The 22,112-nt window shown below is 31.8% G+C and overlaps 1 protein-coding gene across 1 annotated transcript in view; it reads left to right on the top strand.

Annotated features, from left to right (window-relative positions):
• The window catches only part of NKAIN (Sodium/potassium-transporting ATPase subunit beta-1-interacting protein), a 73,969-nt gene that overhangs the window by 14,174 nt on the left and 37,683 nt on the right, over positions 1 to 22,112 (top strand). Inside the window, exons 3-4 of the mRNA XM_085826185.1 lie at positions 6,546 to 6,626; positions 21,096 to 21,287. Of these exons, the coding sequence (XP_085682311.1) occupies positions 6,546 to 6,626; positions 21,096 to 21,287 (273 nt within the window). The remainder of the gene's footprint in view (positions 1 to 6,545; positions 6,627 to 21,095; positions 21,288 to 22,112) is intronic.

The following is a 22,112-nucleotide window of genomic DNA, read 5'->3' as shown; positions in this document are numbered from 1 at the left end:
GCTTACCTTGTACTTACAATCTTATGAAAATTTTACTTTTTTTTTTTTTTTTTTTCTTTCTTTTGCTGGGAATTCCACAATTGCATATTTTAAAATTGAGTTTGGGGTAAAAAATATCACAATTTGTCTATAAAAACTGTTGGAACTTGGAATACGACATAAAGAATACATACAAAAGTAGTGACACTGCTTGACTGAAGGATAGTTATAAGCAGATGTGCCTGAAAAATGGTTATGCACATGTTTGCTTTAGTTTGTCACATTTTTGAAAATTTGGTGGCTTCTGCTAAGATGGTTGCGATAATACATAAGTAATTAATTTTATATTGGTTGCCAGAAGTTATCTTGAGTAAATTCTGTGTTAAAAATAAATTTCAAAATAATTGATAATACAGTCAAAAGTCTTTAATCTGGATTTGTAGGACTTCAGCGATTCCGGATTATTGATTTTTCTGGATTATAGATCATCAGTTTAAATCTGGTAATATGGCATGCAGAAATTATAAAATTAAAAATATGAAACCATAATTTATGAAATAAAGAGCAATTATAATCTATAGGGTATCAAAATTTACAAAAAAAAAAAAGCTTAATATTTATTTGTTTACTTTATTAAACATTTCTTTCAACGCGCGCAAAGCATACATTACGCATAGTCGAAATTAGAAAATTGCAACCAGAAAACTATTTGATTTGTATTTGTGATATTTATAATGACGAGGAATTTGATTTAAATCATATCAAAGGATCGAGATGAAATACTACATTATAAGCCAAAAAAATAAAAACATCTGCCCTGAAGATAAGGATAGTGCTGACAGATCAACTTCCGGTTCGTTGCGCGCCGCGACGTCCCCCCTGTTGACTTTAGTTTTCCACATGCAAATTTTGATCGGAGGTCAATCGGCGGTAAGCTAACGTGGTTGCCGCTGATTGGCCGATGACGTCAAGATCGGCGGGTTGGCCGAGTATTATATATATGTACGCCGGTATTGGCAAATGTTCTTGTTCACTTGTGTGATTATCAGTTAGCATTATGCTGTTTTTTCTTTCACTTAATGATTTGAAATGTAAAGGCTACAGTGTTAGCTCTTTTAATTTACGGAATAAAGCATGAATTTTATTTAGGTTAGTTTTAGCTTTATTTAAGGGAAGCAAAATATGCTTTGCCTTTATCACCACTGCCAACAGGGTTATGGGCCCAGCGCCAACAGCTAATCGGTCATCCAGTTCAACTCAGCATTGAAGGAATGTAGGTGAAGAGGGCTGTTATCCACGAAAAGAAGCTGACCTGTCTTAGAAGTTTGTTCAAGTCGTTGTGCTCACACTTAATTGAAGATGTCATTACTAGATGATTTATTAGAGATGTCAAAACCTGAAGGTTTTGAGCTGTTAAACCATGACAACTGGGATCAATGGAAAGTCGACATGAAAATGCTGTTACTGGATAGAAATTGTTGGAGCTTCATAGAGGACAAAGAAGAAGAATTAGATAAAAGTGCAACAAGGCATGAAAAGCAGGAGTTCACACTGAGAGAGAACAGAGCCTTCGCTACATTATATTACGGAATTAAAACTTGAGTTCAGGCCGCTGATACAAGAATGTTCAAGTGGTAAGGAAGCATGGGAAGTTCTACAGAAGCAATTGGAACGCAAAAACAAGAGCAAGGATAATTCAGTTACTGGATGAATTCTTTAGTATTAGATATACGCCAAATGAAGAAATAGGATTATTCATCACCAGGATAAGAATGACTGCAAAGAAGTTGGCTGAAGCTGGTCACAACTTGGCAGATCTTTTTAAAGGATTCCAGGCAATAAGGAGATTACCCCAGGAATACTCCGGCATTGTACAGTTGATCTATAGGTGGAAGAACGAAGATTTTACGCTGGAAAGAATTGCTGAAGAGTTGGTAAGGGAAGAAAGCCGACTTTGCCAGGTAAATGCCGATTTAGAAGACAACAAGATAAGCGTGTTTAATACTATTGATTCAAATGCAGAGAAAGATAAAGTTGAAAATAAAACTAAATCTAAGAAAAAAATGGGGAATATGAGAATAGGACCTTGTTTCAGATGTTATAAATTTGGGCACTTAATCGCTCAGTGTAAAGAAAATGTAAGTAAAAATCAGAAGTTTAAAATAGACGATAAAAATAGACAGTTTAAAGATAAAGAATTAATGTTAGTAGAAAATTATGTAACAACTACAGATAAAGGAGGTAACGCAGATAAATTTAATTGGGTCGTAGATACTGCAGCTACAACTCATTTCTGTAATAATAGAAATTTAATGACAAATTTTGAAGAAATAAACGATATACGTATGTCTTTAGGTGTAGGAAATTGTGAAAGTAAAGTACTAGGAAAGGGTACCATCAAATTTGCAGTAAAAGTAGGCAATCGAATAAATTGGATTGAGTTAGATAATGTGTTATATAATCCAAATCTAAGAAGAAATTTATTATCGGGAGCAAGGTTAGAAAAGGCAGGTGCTCATTTTGTGATTTCAAAAGGGAAGATGTGGATATACTGTAATAATTGGGATAGATTATGCTACGCTAAACGATATGACGGACTTTATCACGTAAAACCATTTAGATATGCAACAAATAAAGGGAAGCTGATTACGGTACAGAAATTGGAAGGTTAAATAAAGTAGACGATGCAATGCTATGGCATCGGAGATTTAGCCACGTAAATTTTGATTGTATTAAGAAAACTAGTAAGAAAGCGTGAAAAGGTTACCAGAAATTGAAAAACCAATAGAGAGGTGTGAATCGTGTATTATTGCTAAATCTAGTAGAATAACTTTTAAAACTGTTCCGAAGAGATCGGATAATCCATTGCAGTTGGTTTATTTAGATGTTTATAGCCCACTACCAGTTCCATCTAAGGGTGGGAGTAAATATTTTCTTGCTATTGTAGATGACTATAGTAGATTAGTAGCAGTGTATTGTATGAAAAATAAAAATGAATCGTTCTACAACTTTAAGAATTATCATAGACAAATGGAAAGACTGACGAATAGAAAATTAATAAGTATACGCACTGATAACGGTGGGGAATTCTGTAACAGGCAATTCAAAGTGTACCTAGCCGAAAATGGAATTAGTGTTGAACGCACAAACGCGTACACCCCAGAAGAGAATCGTGTGTGTGAACGTTTTAACCGAATGGCATTAGACACAGTTAAAGCTATGCTTAATGATGGTAAAATGGGAAAGGAATGGTGGGCAGAAGCTCTTGGCAGTTTCGTACATACGTGGAACAGGGTATGTCATAAAAGCAACCGAACCCCTTATGAAATGTTCCTAAATAGAAAACCCAGTATTGTTTATTTTAAAATATTTGGTTGTAAAGCCTATGTTGGTGTGCCAAAACAGATTAGAAATAAATTACAAATGAGGCACAAAGAAGGAATCATGGTAGGATATGCGAAGGAAACTAGAGGTTATAGGATATGGCTGCCAGAAGAATGCAGATTAATAGAAACCTGTAATGTGAAGTTCGATGAAAAACTGTATGCAGCAAATGGAATCCTGGAACAGAAAACAAAACCTAAATTTTAAAGACTAGAGGAATCTGAGCTATTAGCAGAATCAGATGAAGAATAGGAAATTTCTAGAGAAGAAATAAAGTTTTCAGATGACAAATCTACTCCGAAAGAAGTATCAGACTTAAACTGGCAAAGAAAAGCAGTTAAAAGGCCCGATGGAACACGTACAGACATATATTATTTTGTAGAGGGAACAGAGACCTGTTTTAGATCGTATAATGATATTGAAAAGTATTGTGAGGCAAGAAATATTAAATTTGAAAAAGATAAGTTCGATTTTTGTGGAAAAAACGAATACTCGGGGAAAGTTAATTTTGTAGAACAGGAGACTAGCTCTGTGTCCGAAGAGGCAAATTCCGTAGAAATTGTTATCCCACAAAATTTTAAAGAAGCTCGAAAATCAGTAAATGCCGAAGAATGGTATAAGGCAATGACAAAAGAAATCGACACAATGAAGAAAAGAAAAGTTTGGGAATTAGTCGAAAAGCCAGAAAATAAAACTATGATAGAAAACAAATGGGTCTGTATGCTAAAAAGAAATGAAAAGAATCAAGTGGTTAGATACAAAGCACGTTTTGTAGCACAGGGATTCAGGCAGAAAAGAGGTGAAGATTATGATGATGTTTAGTCCTGTAGTAAATTTTGCAGTCATAAGAATATTTTTCACTATCCTGGTATGTTTATATGGATGGATTAATTGTCAGTTAGATGTAAAGAACACATATTTATATGCAAACCTAAATGAGAAAATATATATGACCCAACCAGAGGGATTTATCGAAGAGGAAAATAAAGCGTGTTTATTGCACAAGGCCATTTACGGTCTACATCAAAGCGGCCGTGAATGGTTTTGTGAATTTGAAAGTACTTTAGAAAATCTACATTTTAAGAAAATACAATGGTGTAATTGTGTTTATAAGAGTTCAAATGTAATTCTCTTGTTATATGTAGATGATATTGTGATTTTTAGTAAAGATCAATATAGTATAGATAAAGTAATTTCACAGCTAAGTAAGTTTTTTTATCTTAAAGTATTAGGCAAAACTAAAACTTTACTTGGAATTGAATTCTTAGAGAATGAGAATGGGGTTTTTATACATCAGCAAAAATATATCGAAGAAATTTTTGAAAAATTTAAACATTTCCAGATACCAATAACTTCACTTCTCATAGCTAAAGGCACTATTCTTACAAAAATAGATTGTCCATCTACAAGTGCAGAAATTGCGAAAATGCATACATTACCCTTTAGAAATCTGTTAGGATGTTTAGTTTTTGTAGCTAACAGGACAAGGCCTGATATTACATATGCAGTGAATATCTTATCACAATTTCAGGAGAATCCTGGAATTAGGCATTGGGAGGCATTGTTGAAATTGCTTGGTTAATAGTACTAAATTATATAAGTTAAACTTATCGAAGATTAAACATCTAAATTTGTATTGTTATTCAGATGCTGATTATGCAAGTAATAGAGATGACCGCGTGTCCATGGGAGGACTTATATTATATTTAGATGAAGTACCGGTAATCTGGAAAACTTAAACAAAATTGTGTAAGTTTATCAACCATGGAAGCGGAGTATATCGCCTTATCTGAAGCAGCGAAGGAATTAATGTGGACGAAAAATGTCTTACAAGATGAAATTTTAAAGTTTAATTTAAGAGAGTGTAAACTATTTTGTGATAACAAGTCTGCCATTGATTTTTCTAGAAAATCGCCGAACTAAGCACATGGATGTAAAATATCACTTTGTTAGAAGACTAGTAAATGATGGAGTGTTTGACCTTGAATTTATCACCAGTAAATTAAATACTGCGGACTTATTTACAAAAGCAGCGACTGCTGTTAATTTAGGAAAGTTTTGTTTAGATGTTTTCAGTGTTTAAAGACAATAAGTGTTTTCGTATAAAAGAATTGAACTATGAACTTCTGTGTAAGTTTTCTTTTTGTATTTGCATGGGGAAAAGAGGGCCGTTTGTTGGCTTTAGTTTTCCACATGCAAATTTTGATCGGAGGTCAATCGGCGGTAAGCTAACGGGGTTGCCACTGATTGGCCAATGACGTCAAGATCGGCGGGTTGGCCGAGTATTATATATATGTACGCCAGTATCGGCGAATGTTCTTGTTCTCTTGTGTGATTATCAGTTAGCATTATGCTAGTTTTTCTTTCACTTAATGATTTTAATTGTAAAGGCTACAGTGTTAGTTCATTTATTTTAATTTACGGAATAAAGCATGAATTTTATTTAGATTAGTCTTAGCTTTATTTAAGGAAAGCAAAATATGCTTTGCCTTTATCACCACTGCCAACCCCCCACCCCCACCCCGCGCAGAGCAGCGCAAAATTTATAAACAGACTTCGGAATGGTTAGAGAAACAAAGGAGCCTTTATGCATTTTTTGCAGCAATTTCACTTTTTGTTTGATGGAGATCAAAGCATGCTTTCCCTTTGTAGATCCAGCATCGGAAATTCTATTTGACGTAATCGAAAGTTCCAACTTACTTTTATAAAATTGCTCTAACAGTCTGCAAAAAATAATAAGCCGGTTCCAATTCGAAGATTAAGGAACAATGCAATCTGCAACATTAACTGAAATAAATAATTAGATAATTTTAGCTTAGCTTATACCGTTCTTTATACATTAAACACGCATGCATAAATGTATTATGCGCATGCGTAAAGGTATTACGCGCATTGCGTTGACGTATGCGCAGAAAGTTTGTAGCTTTGAGGTCCGGATTAACGACTTTTGACTGTATAAAAATGGTGAATTGTAGACAAAGTAAAAAGTGTAATAGTAAATGTTCTATATAAATTTAAATAATTGTATCTAAATTCCTCTTGCCTGTATATTATTCTTCATTAATTTCTCTTAAATTATTAATTCTTTAAATTTTTCTCTGATTTTTATAGTTTGTGTGATAAATTATTAACATTTGAAAATAGTTCTCTTACTTGATTTTCTTCTTAAAACTCTGTTATAGTATGCAATATGGACATCTCTTTGGTTAGGATGGAACATATTTGTTATTTGTATATATTTTGAAGCTGGCATTTTAACAAGAGTAAGTAGATATTTCTATTATTTATGTGTTTATTCTGTTTGATGTATATCTGTATGATCAGCTAAAAGAGCAATTCTGTAATTATTGAGATACAGAGTATACTTACACATGTTAGGAATCTTCAGTTAATACAACGTAATAAGATGCAAACAAAAATCTTACTATAAAATAAAAAGATTACAATATCAACACCAAATATAATTTTATATACCAACTCAGTAGTCAAAAACTCATCTTCTATTTTTTAAGAAATTCGATTCTAAAGATAAAAACTGTTCCCAAAACCCCTAATACAATAATATGCAAAGTAAGCATTTATGATTATTAAAATATAATGAGAATTAAAATATTAAAATATTGTGAGTTAGAATAGCAGAGAAACACGCCAATGTGACGATTAAAATCGCAATAACAACCTTGTATTTAGCGTACATAAATTAAAACACTCAATCGATTTCGAGGGCAGGTAAAGGTCCTCATCAAGAGAACAAAATTACTAGAAAGAGGAAAAAAGAAGAAAGATAAAGCATTGGGGTTCAGACTTAGTGTGTGAAGGTGCTATTGCCCCTTGCTCCCTATTTTTTGACTTCGCTGATTTGTTTGCATTTTAGTCTATGTGTTATATGTTTGATCAGATAACCTGGCTGTTTCTGAGACTCCTTTGCCAATCTTTATTTTTCTTCTTTTTTTCCTCTTTCTAGTAATTTTGTTCTCCTGATGAGGAGGGACCTTTATCTGCCCTCGAAATCGATTTTTTTAATTTATGTATGCTAAATACAAGGTTGTTATTGCAATTTTAATTATTATGAGTTACTTTCAAACTAATTATTTACATTTGAGGCCATTACAAGGGAAACTATATGATCTGACAAATGAATACCCATCAACATTGAGGCATTTTTTTAAAATTAAATTTTCTATAAATTGGAATCATTCTACCTCATACATTTTTAGAATAGAATTGTAAATATTCTGTTATCGCAAGGGTAATCTTTTTCTCCAATATAGAATAGTGCTTTCTTTGTTCTGGATCTCTAATGTTACTTTCTCTTAAAAAAGTTTAAATTTTTCAGTGCTATACAGAATGAGGGATTTTTGGTCAATCTTGCAATGTATTGTTGGGACTACAGAAAGGCAATATTGGAACCAAGAAATCTTTACAATCTGCTGTTCCATTAATTTAATAACATTCATTAGTTCTGTACTTCTGGGGGGGGGCTTTCCTTACTTTTTTCATCAAGTAATTATACTTTATATTTTAATATATATCTGCTCATTATAAAAAAGTGAGTTTTATCAACTATTATAATTTTTGAATTGTCATTACTACTAGACTACTGTTATTAATTACAGAGTTCCCATTGATGGTACTGATAAAGCTTTAAATAAATCATTTTGCTGTCAAAGACATTCTGCTGTTGGAAATAACTCTGACATTATTCCATTTCACCCTTCTCTCAGCTGTAAATTCATAAAAATTTGCCACAAGTTCAATTTTCAGGTCGTATTCTCACCTATCAAGAAAATTTATTGTTGGCTTCATGGCTTCATAAAGATTTCATCTCTGCCTATAATTCTTATGGAATTTGTAGCATATCCTGTCAGTGTAGTTTGAAATATACTGGCTCAACTAAAGGATATAACAATTTTTCATTTTTCATCAAGGAACACAAATCGTATATTTAAAATGGGGAAATAAACAAATTTTGGATCACCAACAACGGAAACAAATTTTGGATCACCAACAACGGTTGGAAATTTAATTACAATTTTGACATTAATTCTGTGAAAAATTGTTCATAGAATTTCTTCATTTGGTAAATTGGACTTCCATAACACTTTTCATATTCATAAAAACTTATATTCTTTGGCTAATGATTTTAATTCGTATCATATGCTTTGTAATTCTTTTATTATTCTAATATCTTGGTTTTTTACATTTCATTATTATTTTTCTTGACAGATGGCCATCTGTTAATTGTTTGTTTTGTTCTGCTCATTTCTTTCAACATAATAGATTGGTCTTGTCTTCCGATTTTGCAGTTTTTACTCCTCCTTCTGAAGAAGAGGAATCTGCAACTAATGCTTGTCAAAATCAATAGAGATTTTAATCAAAATAAGGTTCTTGTTTTACCTAATTTTTAATTTTACATTGCCGTGTTTCTCTTCCAATTTAAATATTATACCAGCTTTCTGGCATCAAACTGCAAAGCAGTTTTTTTAACGTTCAGTTTTTCAAGAATTGTATTACTGAGGCTTCAATATTAAGGGCAACCTTCAATCATTTGGTAAATGCGCATACTCGAGGCCGTTCCTACCAGAGGTGCAGCGCGTAAAAGTATATGGGCAGCGAAAATCGGGTGTTAGAACTCTTGTGATGCCACGCCTTAAGTTTATTAAATTCATTGTAAGTGCTTGTCATATGCAAGTACTTTTTATACAACTTGTGATAAGTAAGTACTTAGTGAGTACGAAATAAAAATTTTATTAATCATTGAGCTTTTTTTTTAAAAAGAAAATCGGGAGTAGCAATTTTGGGAAAGTACACAGACAGCCAATGGCCTTGCACGTACTACTAAATGGTATCATTTTATCTACACTTATGACATCTGGTTAGTGATTCTACAATACTAAATGCCATATGTAATTTTTACATGCATTCTTTTTCATTTAAACCTACTTCAAAATCGTATCCATCAATACCATCATTCCAAATCCATGATTTGTAATATAGGAACTGCCAGAATTGGATTTCAAGTTGCTATTGATATGTTTACAATGTATCAAATACATATATATTTTCTCTGCATAATCCTGAAATTAATTCTAGCAGTATGATGACATACCATCACGAAATTTAATGCACATATTTTTTGCTTATGCATGCTATTAAATAAATATAAAATACCCGAATTTAATTAAAAATGTCATTAAATAGATTTTTCTTTTGTTTTAGCTGCAAAATGCTTGCAAAAAAAAAGGCATTTTTTAATCCAGGTTGAGCAGATTCTAATCTCAATCTTCAGTGGAGAAAACAACAGAGAAAGTGCAGAATCACCCACTGCTTGGCGTTTTTTTAAGAATTGCACATACTCTGTATCCATGTACACACCAACCTATTTTCAGTTAAAAAAACATCCCAGAATTGCACAAAAATGGCTTTGTGCACTCCTTTGACTTTATCCATGTACACATCAACCTATTTTCACTTAAAAGGTCAAAGAAAATTAACAAAAATCCAATTCTTCTTACTCTTGTAAAACCCGCCAAACAAATAAATGGGTGATTCTGCACTTTAGCCAATAAAACAACTCCTATTAAAGTTATAATAGTAATGCTTTAGGGATTATATAAGTCATATGTAATGTATATATATATATATAAGGCATATGTAATTGGCAAATTTTTGTGTTTTCAAGTGTTACTATAATTAGTTTACCTCTTAGCACAGCCAATGGGCATTATGCGGATAGACTGGAATTTTCTAAAACACACCTGGAAAAGTCAGAATTTCATTTTCCTGTTTGAGTAGCAACCCTGTTTCAGGCATTAAGCTAGAACCTTAAAAATCAGACTGTAATTTCTGTTGCTTCCTCCCCCCCAATCTGTCCCCTTCAGTAACACCTTGTTAAAAAGACATCAAAATCTTGGGTACTCTTCTATTATCGGGACTACATTCAGAAATTTATGTATGTATTGCACGCGAGTATATATGTTTGTGCGTATATGTTTATACACACACATATGTATGCACGTTTATACATATGCACATGCATATGTGTGCGTATGTACATACATCCATACGTGCATACCATACATACATACATTTATTTATGAGTAAAATCCTGATAATGGAAGAGTATCAAATGTTGTACCATATGGTTTTCATGATTTATAGCTTTTGTTAAATAACACTAAGTCTTTATATGCCTACTAAAGGGAAAAAAGTAGATAATATAAGTACATATTTCTTTCCATTATATTATATGATTTAATATCAAAATACATTGCTTTAATTTTAATCTGAGAGCCTTTATGGTTATGCTGTACTAAATGCATTTAATATTTGATATACAGTACAAAGTCTTAATCCGGACTCGTCGGGACTTCGGTGATTCCAGATTGGTGTTTATTCTGGATTATAGATCATTAATTTAAATTTGGTAAGATGGCATGCAAAAATTATAAAATTAAAAATATGAAACTGTAATTTATGAAATAAAGAGCAATTATGCAATTATGGTATCAAAATTTACAAAAAAAAAAGCTTAATATTTATTTGTTTACTTTATTAAACATTTCTTTCAATGTAAGTTGTTTAAGTTGCTTCGTTTTATGTGCTAATACTTTCTCTTTAGTTCTATAAACAGATATAATTTCTTGTTCAGTTACAAAGTTCTGCTGTTCAAGTCGTGTAATTGCTGTGTCAAGAATACCAACTAATTGGTCAATCGAATTTTTTTTTTTTTTTCCACTAACCTCTTTGTCACTTTCTTCATGCCTTTATCCATTTTTTGCAGCAATTCCACTTTTTGTTTGATGGACATCGAAACATGCTTTCGCTTTCTAGATCCTTTAGCAGCTCCAGAATCGGAAATTCTTTTTGACATAATCGAAATTTCAAGCTTACTTTTTATAAAATTGCTCTAACAGTCTGCTAAAAATAATAAGCCGGATCCAGTTAGAAGTTTAAGGAACAACGCAATCTGCAACATTAACTGAAATAGATAATTTTAGCCTAGCTTATACCGTCCATTATACATTAAACGCACATGCTTAAACATATTATGCACTTGCGTAAATGCATATGCGCATGCGTAAAGGTATTAAACATGCGCAGTAAGTTTGTAGCTTTGAGGTCCGGATTATAGATCATTCCGGATTATGGACGTCCGGATTAAAGACTTTGTACTGTATATATATTTTTTCGTTCAAAATATTGTTATGAAATCTTCGTAATGTTTTTCTATTTTAAAGTTATTACTATGTGTTTTCAAATATTTCTTTATCCATTCATATCATTTGTGTTGTTTATCTCTTCATATTATTCATGTTATGCAGCTGTAAGTTAAAATGGTACAATTATTGGATATATTGGGAACATTTAAAATTCTTTGAAACACTCCCTTTTCAGTAGAAGCAACAGTTGACATTTTAGCAAAACAGCTGTTCTAAAATTACATAATTAATAAGAGAAAAATATTTTTTTAAATCTGTTTAAGTGATATATTTTTAGGCAGACGAGCACAAAATATTTTTGTGCCTTTAAAAGAAAGACCTTATAGCATATTTATTATCTTAAAAATATAAAACTTTTGATTAAAGCTTATCAAATTTTAACACTGAATTTGGCATGCTTCTTTTTGTATTGTGCATACCAATTTTAGATATGCAATTTACTTGTATGTAATTGGATCATAAAGTTAGCTTGGAGTCTTATAAAATAGAGGAAAGAGATTTTTATAACCGTTAACACCAGAGCCATGCTTACATACTTTTTTCCCTGAGGCAAAGAGATTAATTCACACAATCCAAAGTGACCGGTCATTTAAAAAAAGAGGGGAAATGCACACACGGACGCATTGGGTTAGGAGGTTGTCCCAGTCACGTAGGCGGACAGCTAAATTCTAGGGATTTTGCTTTGAATTTTCTTAACTTTCTGATTTAAGTACCTTCGGGTACGCAAAAATGTCCTTTAGGCACCAACTAGTATGAGTGACGAAGACAGCACGGACCTGGATAAATCATTTAGACCATCAAGATCTCAACTGTTAAGGATGGACAATTTCGTAAAGTTGCCGGAAAATGACCTGAAAAGAAAGAAAACCTCGACCAAATCTATGAGCAGGGTGGAAACGATCAGTGTGGAAAATGTTCATCTTCTAAGTAATCAGAAGCAACTAGATCTTGTAAAGGAAATCGGAATGGAAAACGTTACAAAGCTGATGGCAGAATATAAAAATTTGGAATGGGAAAAATACATCGCTGAAAGCAAAGCAAGGTATGCAAAGGAAAATGCAGAGAAGCAAGTAGAGAAAGAAAATAAAAAGTCCAAGCAAGAGGGCCCATGGCCGACACCCAAGAAAGCAGCAAAACACTCTAAGAATGCAGAGCTGATGGATGTCACTCAGAAAAACTGTTTTGAAAAATTAGAAGCAGAGAAGAAGAATGAAGTTCTGAATGCAAACTTGAAGGAAATTCCCCCTCCTATTGTTTTTCAACAAGCAAGTATAGACGGGATAAAGATCGAAGCTGAACTCCAAAACATTTGTAAAGAGGAATTCAAAGTGCAAATGAAAGCAAACCCAATATTCGTGAATACGAAAACTTCTGACAACTATCAAGCCACTACAGAGATGTTGCAGAAACGAGGAATCTTGCACCACACGTTCTTAATGAGTCATGAAAAACCGTTAAGAGTTATTTTGAAGAATTTATTAGGAAAAATCTCGGAAGAAGTTATTTTCAAGGAATTGGAAAGACATAAATTCCCCATCAAGAAAGTCAAGCAGTTTAGCAGAAATAGAAAAGGTAACTTCAAAAAATTATTAATCTGGTTATTTTTGAAAATTTTTTTTAATCTGGTTATTTTTTAGAGAAAACAAAAAGTGGATATGCAATTCATAACGTAAACAACACGTTTAGTGTTAATGTGGTTATTGAGAAGTTCAGTTCGAGAAAATGACCAATGCAGTGTTTCAGGTGTCAGGAATGGAAATACTCCCAGCACATGTGCACAACTCCAGAAAGATGCTGCAAATGTGGACTGCCGCATAGAAGTAACCAATGCACAAGGACAAAAGAAGAAAAACCAATCTGTTTATTCAGCCAAAAAAAAAAAAAAACATGTCAGTAGTTACAGAGGATGTGAGGAATATCGTAGAAAATTCGAGAAATGATACTCAGAAAAAGATAGCAGAATTCTCTAAAAAAGCAGAAGATTTCCCACCTCTCAAAAGACCAGGAAGAAATGCAGAAAAGACTATGCAGCCTCTGTTCAGTGAAAAAGAAAAGTGAAAAGTTACTCCCATCCCTATAGAAGCAAGCAAGATCCTGGAGTGGCTATAAGATGTAAAAATCAGAGACTTTTTAAGCAATATCATTGAACATTTAAATAAAATTAGGAGAGCTAAATCCGTAGCGGAAAATCTATCTGTCGGTTTCAAAGCATTATGTTTACTTGTTTCTCTTTTTTCACATTTCAGTCTTTCCAGAAATGTATTACTGAAAATCTCTTTAGTAAGAAACATATCTTCCTTAATTATATTTTTTATATTAGTTATCTTGTAATCAACAGAAGGAAATTAAGTTTTTAAAAATATGTTGTTTTATGTTAGTATCAGTTATATTAGAATTAACCAGAAATGTTTGTCATAAAATCTTCCAAAATACTAAAACTTTTTTAAAGCAATTTATTTTATTGTCTCATTCATTATAAGTAATAAAACAACTAAAAAAAAAAAGAATGCATGTCATACCTTATATGTCTGCATTAGTCTTGACAAAGATTAAGACTTTAGTTGTAAGACTTGTAACATGAATAACAGAATAAGACTTGTAACATGTAAAAATTTATTTCTGAAACAGTTACACATATTGCCTTTAACCTTTCCAGCAGTATGTGTAACTGTTTCAGAAATAACTAATAAACTAACTGTGCAGTTCCGATGATGACATATGGAAACAAGAAGACAAGATCTTGAACCACATGTCTCATTCATTGACAAAATTTACTCAAAAAAAATGGGGCAAATGATTTAATAGTTCAATAACATTTTTATTTTAGTTTGGTAACATTTTTATTCAGTCTTCTGATGCCATTCCAGTGGGGTTTTATGCGTTAGGTCTGTTGCAAGAAAATGTAGGAAAATGTATGTTCATCCATACTCAGTTTGTATGCTTTGGAAAGCTTAATATGGTGAAAAAATAAGTTTTAGTTCAAAATAAAGGAAGATATATGAAGTATGTACATTACTTTGAAACCTGAGTGCACTTGAAAATAAATTGATGATATTAATCTGTCTCTTAATTTAGCTGAATTGTTTAAAAATAATGGAAACTGTGCTATAAAAATTATGTATCAAACCAACGTGATCGCGGAACTAAAAAATTGATTAGCTAATTTATATTTAAACAGTTTTGCTGCTTTTTGTATGGGCACTACTGAGTCAAACATAATCCGAGAGGTATCATCGTTACCAAGAAGGGAGATGCAAAAGATTAATGGATGTAAAACTATGAGCTGTATAAGCAAAGAGAAAAACAGCTGTATTTATGAATGCAGAACTTTTAAATTATTATAATTGATGTGAATTATGTCATTTCAAATATAATTTTAACACAGTTTGATGTATATTTCAAAGTTGAAAGTTAATCTTAGTTTTTGTAAGAGAAATTTCTGACATACTTCTTAGCTATTTTATTTAGCTTAGTTTTATACTTCTTAGCTAATTTATCACCCTTTGTAATTATTCACCCTTATCCTGGCTCTGCTTAACATATCTTCATTTCAGGGAATGTGGAATATAAGGGATTTGAAGCTTTTGGGTGCATACCATGTGGTGTATTATGAGTATTATTTTATTATGTTCTTATTTGATACAGTTTGTTAATCTGTTAATTTAGCTGAAGTGTTTAAAAATAATAGAAACTATCCAATAAAAAACATGTATCAAACCAACATGATTGTGGAAGAAAACAAATAATTAGTTAATTTATATTTAAACAGTTTTGCTGCTTATTATTTTGACAGTATCCTGTGTCGAACATATTTCGAGAGGCATCATCGTTACCAAGAAGAGATGTGCAAAAGATAAACGGATGTAAAACTAATCAAGACAAAAACAGCTGTATTTATGAGCTTATAACTTTTAAATTATTATAAATGATGTGAATTATGTCATTTCAGATATATTTTTAACACAGTTTGATGTATATTTCAAAGTTGAAAGTTAACATTCTTAGTTTTTGTAAGAGAAATTTCTGACTTTTCTTAGCTATTTTAACATCCCTTGTAATTACTCACCTGAGGCAAGAGTTATGAGCAACATAACTCACTGCTAGATTTTATACATATTTACTGATTTAATTTCATATTATAGTTATCACTTCTCTATCTGAAAACATCCTGTTTAACAATTTAAAGCTATAGTAATTGTGTAAAATATTATGTATGCAGTCATACTGTACTTTACAGACTTCTATTTTATATGAACCCTTAGAATTATCTTTTGGAACTAAAAGTTAACAGATATACTCATATTTAAGTCAACCCCTCCTTACTTTTGAGAAAAAATTTAGGAAATTTGCAACATGAGTGGCGCACCTGCTGCTAATAAAACTGCATGTTGTTGTTCTCAATAAAATTTCACTCATGATTTAGTGATTTTTTTTTCCCTGTATCAAACCAATATAAAATATATACAAAGTTTTCATGATAAAATTTTAAAATATATACAAAATTTTCAAAGAATTTTATTTGAATTCTTCAATCATCATTTCTCAGTGTAAAACACTCTTTTGTTTTACACAACTCATTGCAGGGAGTGTGTGGCTCTGGAGAGAGATGTTATTTTATAGATTCCGATAAATCAGACATTACAAAAAGCAGGAAAAGTAAAAAAGCACATGTTCAATCAAGATAAAAAAGTTGTAATCAATGACTTATTTACAAGGGTGTTTGTGCTCCGGGGATTTTGAACTTCGATAGCCGGAAATTCCGGGATCGTCGTTCAAAAGGCAGTAGGAATAATAATGAATTATTTATTTTGATCTGGGTAATTTTGTATGCTTTGAAAGCAGAAAACGCAAGGTCAGTGTGTGTGGTGAAAACTTTTCCTTTCTTTCTCCAAAGGCAGTGATAATGCGTGAAAAGGGGGAAAAAACTTCTTTTTTGTTCTTTCCTTATTGCGAGTTATGACTCATTCCCCCAGTTCTCGGACATTCTCTTCTGGATTCTTTTCGGCAAGTAGGCGCGGCAGAAAAAAAAGGGAGAGACTTCGTTCGACCAGATGCGCGATCACGTGACTCTGGGTTCAAAGGTCTTATCTCTTCTGGCGTGGCATCAAATAAGTAGAGAAGGGGGATTTTTTGCCATATTAGCTATTTGTCATTGATCGCTTCTCAACTTTTTTTTTCTCCGCTGTGTAAAATTTTCGTTTCATTTATTGATGCACGTGTAAATTTTTCGTTTCGTTTATTGAAGTATTTTTTAATTTATGTACGCAAGAGAATTTCATTATGAAATTTCTCGATATAAATAATGATATTATACATTTAGAAGAAGGTGTCCGGAATGCATTTAGGTGGAATTGGATTGAACGGAGAGATGGTAATGGGGATAACATGGGCACGTGGTGCAAGAAAATAAATGTTGCTGGACAAGCATATTGTGTTTTTTGTAACTCGCTGCTGAAGTATGGTGGGGAAGGATTCAAGGCTTTCACAAATCATTCTAAAACTGTGACGCACATAAAATATTCAAAGTGCATTAGACATTCAATGACTTTAAGTAATTATGCTAATTAAAAAAATACTGATGACTTACTGGAGACTGATGCTCGGCCATTGGATATAGTGACAAGAAAAGCACGCGAAGAGGTATTAATAACTTCGTTTATCGCCGAGAATTATCTTTCTTTCAATGTAGCTCCCAATTTAATTGAACTCTACAAACAGTTGAGCCGCGATCAGACGGCACTAAACTCGTTGGAAATGTCCAGGACTACTGCATTTTATAAGATGAAATATGGGCTCGCAAAAACTATTAAGGAAAATATCATTAAAACTTTAAAGGAGACTCCATTTTCTCTAAATTTGGATGAAAATACTAGCAATGCTCAAGAAAGTATACTGGCAATATTGGTGCAGTTTTATGACAACAATCAAAGTGAAGTTGTAGTTCATCATTTTGCATCTCTAAAGATGATGGAATCTTGCAATTCAGAAGCAGTTTTTAAAGCAGTTGTTAATACTATTGAAGATAATAATATTCCATGGGCAAACTTAATTAGTGTATTAATGGACTCATGTAACACCATGTGTGGAAAAAAAAAGGGTGTTGAAACCAGACTACGATCAAACAAAGCACCCCACTTATTAGATATTGATGGTGACACATGTCACACAGCTAATAACTGTGCAAAAAAATTTGCTTCATGTTTTGATAGATACTTAGAAGATTTGTTTGATGACATCTATTTTGATATGAAAAGCTGCAGTAAAAGAGAACATTTTTTCAAAATATGTTAATCCCTTGCCATTAAAAAACTTAAGCCCTTGAAGAGACCAGACCATAGGTGGGTGTACATTTTATGTGTTTTAGAAAGAATCAAAGATCTGTGGGATGCTCTTATTGCATTTTATTTTCACTACTTGGATAAAACTGATAAAGGGGATTATTTTTCTTATGTTGAAACTGTATACAATAAAAGAAATATTTCTGCAGCTCAAAAAAAAAAAAAAAAAGAAAAGAAAAGAAAAAAAAAAAAAAAAATGTTGAAAGGGTGTATTTTTGCTTCTCGGAAAAAAAGAATACTAAATGGGTTATTTGTTATGCAAAACAAAACTTTATTGCATATGGCATTATATTCAGCAGTATTACCAGAGTTCAACACATATATTAAATTATTTGAAACAAAAAAAAAAAAAAAAAAAAAAAAACCAATGCTTCATTTAATACATTCCAGTATTTATAAATCGATGGCAAAATTTTTCTCTTTTTTTATGAAGCCAGAAAATATAGAGTGCACATCTTATAATGATTTATTAAAGGTTGATGTCACAAATCCAGAATTCCATCTACCTAGCAAAGTAATATTTACTGGTGCAGAAGCTTCCACTCTCCTGAAGAAATTATCAAAAAATCATCCAATAGCAAAAGAATTCCAAATTTCTCTGATGAAAGCTTATACTAATACAGCACAGCATATGAAACAGAAATTACCCCTTAAAAATCCATATCTAATTAGTTTTACAGCATTAGATCCAGAGCTAAGAGGTAAAACCAGTACAATATTAGCTTTTGAAAAATTATCATCTTTTATGTCCCATATTTTTAGTGATAATGAAAGTCAAAAGTAGAAGCTGAAATAAGTTATACCAGAGTGATATTGATATCACCAAAGAAATGCTCTACATATCTGATGAAAGTGGAAATCAAGTCAAGTGTACAATTGATAAATATTAGTCTAAAGTTTTTAATTTAAAAGATGATTTCACAAATGATTATAAGTATCCTACATTGGCTAAATTGGTCAAAGCCTGCCTTTGCTGCTTCCATGGCCCATTAGTGGAAAGTGCATTCAACTTAATGGATACACTTGTCACTGACTATAGAACCTCTCTTAAGATTGATTCCCTAGATGCAGTGCAGACTATTAAATATGATTTAATGGCTTCTAAAGAAACCTCATGTGAAAAATATGGCTCAAAAAATCCAATGACTGATCCAATTCACAAAGATCTTTTACTGAATATGAATAGAAGTTGGAAAACATATCAAGAGGACTTAAAAACATGTATTTTAGATGAGTCACCTATAAAAGTCTCTGAAAAATCTTCTACATTAGCAGAAAAGCAAACTGCTTCTACCTCTGCATGTACAGTTCTCGAGGAAATTTCTTCAACTGTAAATGAAGAAAATAAAAGTCAACCTTCCTGCAATTATGAAGTTCACCACAAAAGAAAGACAAGCCCACAAACATCAGAAAATAAAAAAAAGCAGCAGAAATTAGATAATTTTTTTTAAAGGATTAATTCAGGTAATTTAAAATATTTACGTAAAATGTAGTAGTTTATATGTTGGAAAATTTATTGTTATTAATTTTGCAATAAAAGTAATTCATTGAACTTTTATAATAAGGTCATTCAATACTTCATAATTGTAATTTTTCATTTCTCTCCTCCCCCCTTCTCGAAACTCCAAAATGTCGGTAGTAAGTCCGTAAAAGTTTCAGGGGATTTTTTGGGGTCTCACAAACACCCCTGTATTTAGTATGGTTACAGTTACTATTTCTATAGGGTTATATTAACTAAAGAGCATCTCGCAGATATTGTACAGATTGAATTGGTTTGTGATGCCAGATGATGAAATGAAATGGGGGGGGAAGAACTACTAAATAAAAAAGGAAGAATAAATAAACAATTTTTTGTTTTTTCTGTGTGAATGATATATTTACTAATCAAGTTCACCGACTTGTCATCAATCAGCGGCCACCTCCTCTGTGGATCCTTTCTTTAGGTTCAGTGTATAAGTCAACCTCTACTTCAAAATTTGATTTTATTTCTTAAAATTTTCAACTTGTATGGGGGTATGATTTTATTTCTTAAAATATTCGACTTATATGCAGGTTTATATGGTAAGTTAATTTTTTTAATCTGAAATAGTGCTAATGTTACCATCAAAATTAAAACGTCCAATTTAGTAACATATCTGATGCCGTAGCAAAGTCATCTCAAAGGCAAAATTAAAATTGATTTCATAACTTGTTTAGATTAATTTCATACCTTTTTCTATAAACTCCCACAAATCGCTGACGGGAGAAGATTGCCATAAAGATAAAGTTTTATTCTTTTAATTTGAACTGGCATTTATGATTTCCATAGAATCCTGCTGCTATTTTTTATTGCTTTAGCTCTTTTTTATTATAAATATATAGGCATATGTGCAGGATTAAAAATATTGTATGGAAACAGAGAAATTATGAAAATCATAATAATTTTTCTGGTCTGCATCATTTCTAGATCAATCCATCTCGCATGGCTTAAGTAACGCTGATGTCGTAGCTAATTCAGAACCTGATTTCAAAATTTTGAGAACTGAAACATCTCTAACCTAAACTCAAACTTTCTCTTGGTGAGCTTCCATATTGGATAATTGCACACTTTCACTTCAGCTTTTTTGCAATCTTGACACTACTTCACTCCCTTTGTTTTGACGTGCTGCTAACTACACTGTTATCTAAAATGTGATACTCTGTATAAAATTGCGGGGTACGTTTTGTACCTATGATCATGTATGATGAAAAGTATGTTTTCAATAATTAGTTTGTATCCAGCAATAAAAATTATATTCAATTTGGCCATGTCTACAAGTCTCTCCTTTAAGTGTCATCTGTCTATCTATGCACTAAATCTCCAAGTTGTAACGCAGAGAACCGTTATCAATCCATTGCAGTTTACTCCAAGTCATCTTCTTTCATATGTATAGGATTCAAATTTTAGGTTATGTAATAGGAATATTTTATTTTTTTACCTCTTTGGGTTACAGTTGAAAAAGCAGATGCTGATTATTTAATTTAGTATTTTAACTATGTTCCAGTGTTTTTTGTTATGTAATAGAGATGTGAACTATTTTTGCTGTAGAAAATTTTTAATAAGAGTAATCTGCCTCTATATAAAAAAGGTTTTTTGTTTTATACTTTGGTTAAAATTACATATTTTATTTGCATTATGTTTTTCTTCCTAAAGGATACTCACATTCTTAACATGGGTACTGGCAGCCGTAGTTGGTGGTTAGTGAATGGAGCAGGCTGCATACCAATATACAATTCTTCTCATGATGATCCTTTAATGTTTCCTACTCCAACTACTGTTGAAGGATGCGTCATAGAATATTTTTATATTGAAGCTATACAAGCATCTGTACAATGTTTTCTTGCAGTAAGTATAGCATTTAAAATTTTTATTTAATTTTATCTTATAGCAAAAGTTCCTTAGATTATGATATCCCTGCCCCCGGGAAAAAAAAAGCATTTGAGCAAACTTAAAAATGAAGACAGAAGTATTTAAATTTTAAAAAAATATTGGTTTCTTCAGTTGTAGTTTAAAACTAAATATTCTGAAAGTTTTCTGAACAATTCTTTGTTATTTTACAAGTTTCTTTGGTTTTTACATATTATATAACCAAAAAAGTTTTTCTATTCATCGAGATTTTTATTAACCCCCCTTTTTTTAAAAAAAGGTAGGTAGTAGTAGCTTAGGGGTGGCCAAATTTTATGTCAGTCTGAGCTGCCAGATATAATTTCAAAATTTCAGGAGCCACAGCTAGATTGTCTATTAACTGCAACTAGATCTCACTTTTGTTTTTAATGTAGTTGATTGGTTTCCAAATGGAAAGAAGAGTTTCAAATAAATTAATAGTTTCATATTTTTATTTAATTTGATTATTCCTAAGCATGCATAAATAATTCTTATTGCTCCTGCTTTGCATTCAGAAAAATATATCCCTCTAATATGTAAATTAACTTTGCTATGATATTCTGTTTTTCTTCGTGATAGGAAAAAAAATTCTGGTTATGGTTTTGTTAAGAATAAACTAAAAGAAGTAACAGTGGTATTCATTTATTGTTATGAGTTTTCCATTTGAGTGAAAAATGAGGCAATAATTTGGAATATAAAACAGTCATCTTCCTTTGTGCTTAACATATGCATTTGCGTCTGGAAGACATAAAAACAGGATAGTTTCGAAGAAACTGACATCAAAAT

This window comes from Stegodyphus dumicola, chromosome 11 (assembly GCF_044657685.1).
Source record: "Stegodyphus dumicola isolate Sdum_Otavi_A_Nest chromosome 11, ASM4465768v1".
Classification (NCBI taxonomy): Eukaryota; Metazoa; Arthropoda; class Arachnida; order Araneae; family Eresidae; genus Stegodyphus; species Stegodyphus dumicola.
The sequence above is the reverse complement of the archived record's forward strand: the minus strand, read 5'-3'. Positions and strand labels throughout refer to the sequence as shown.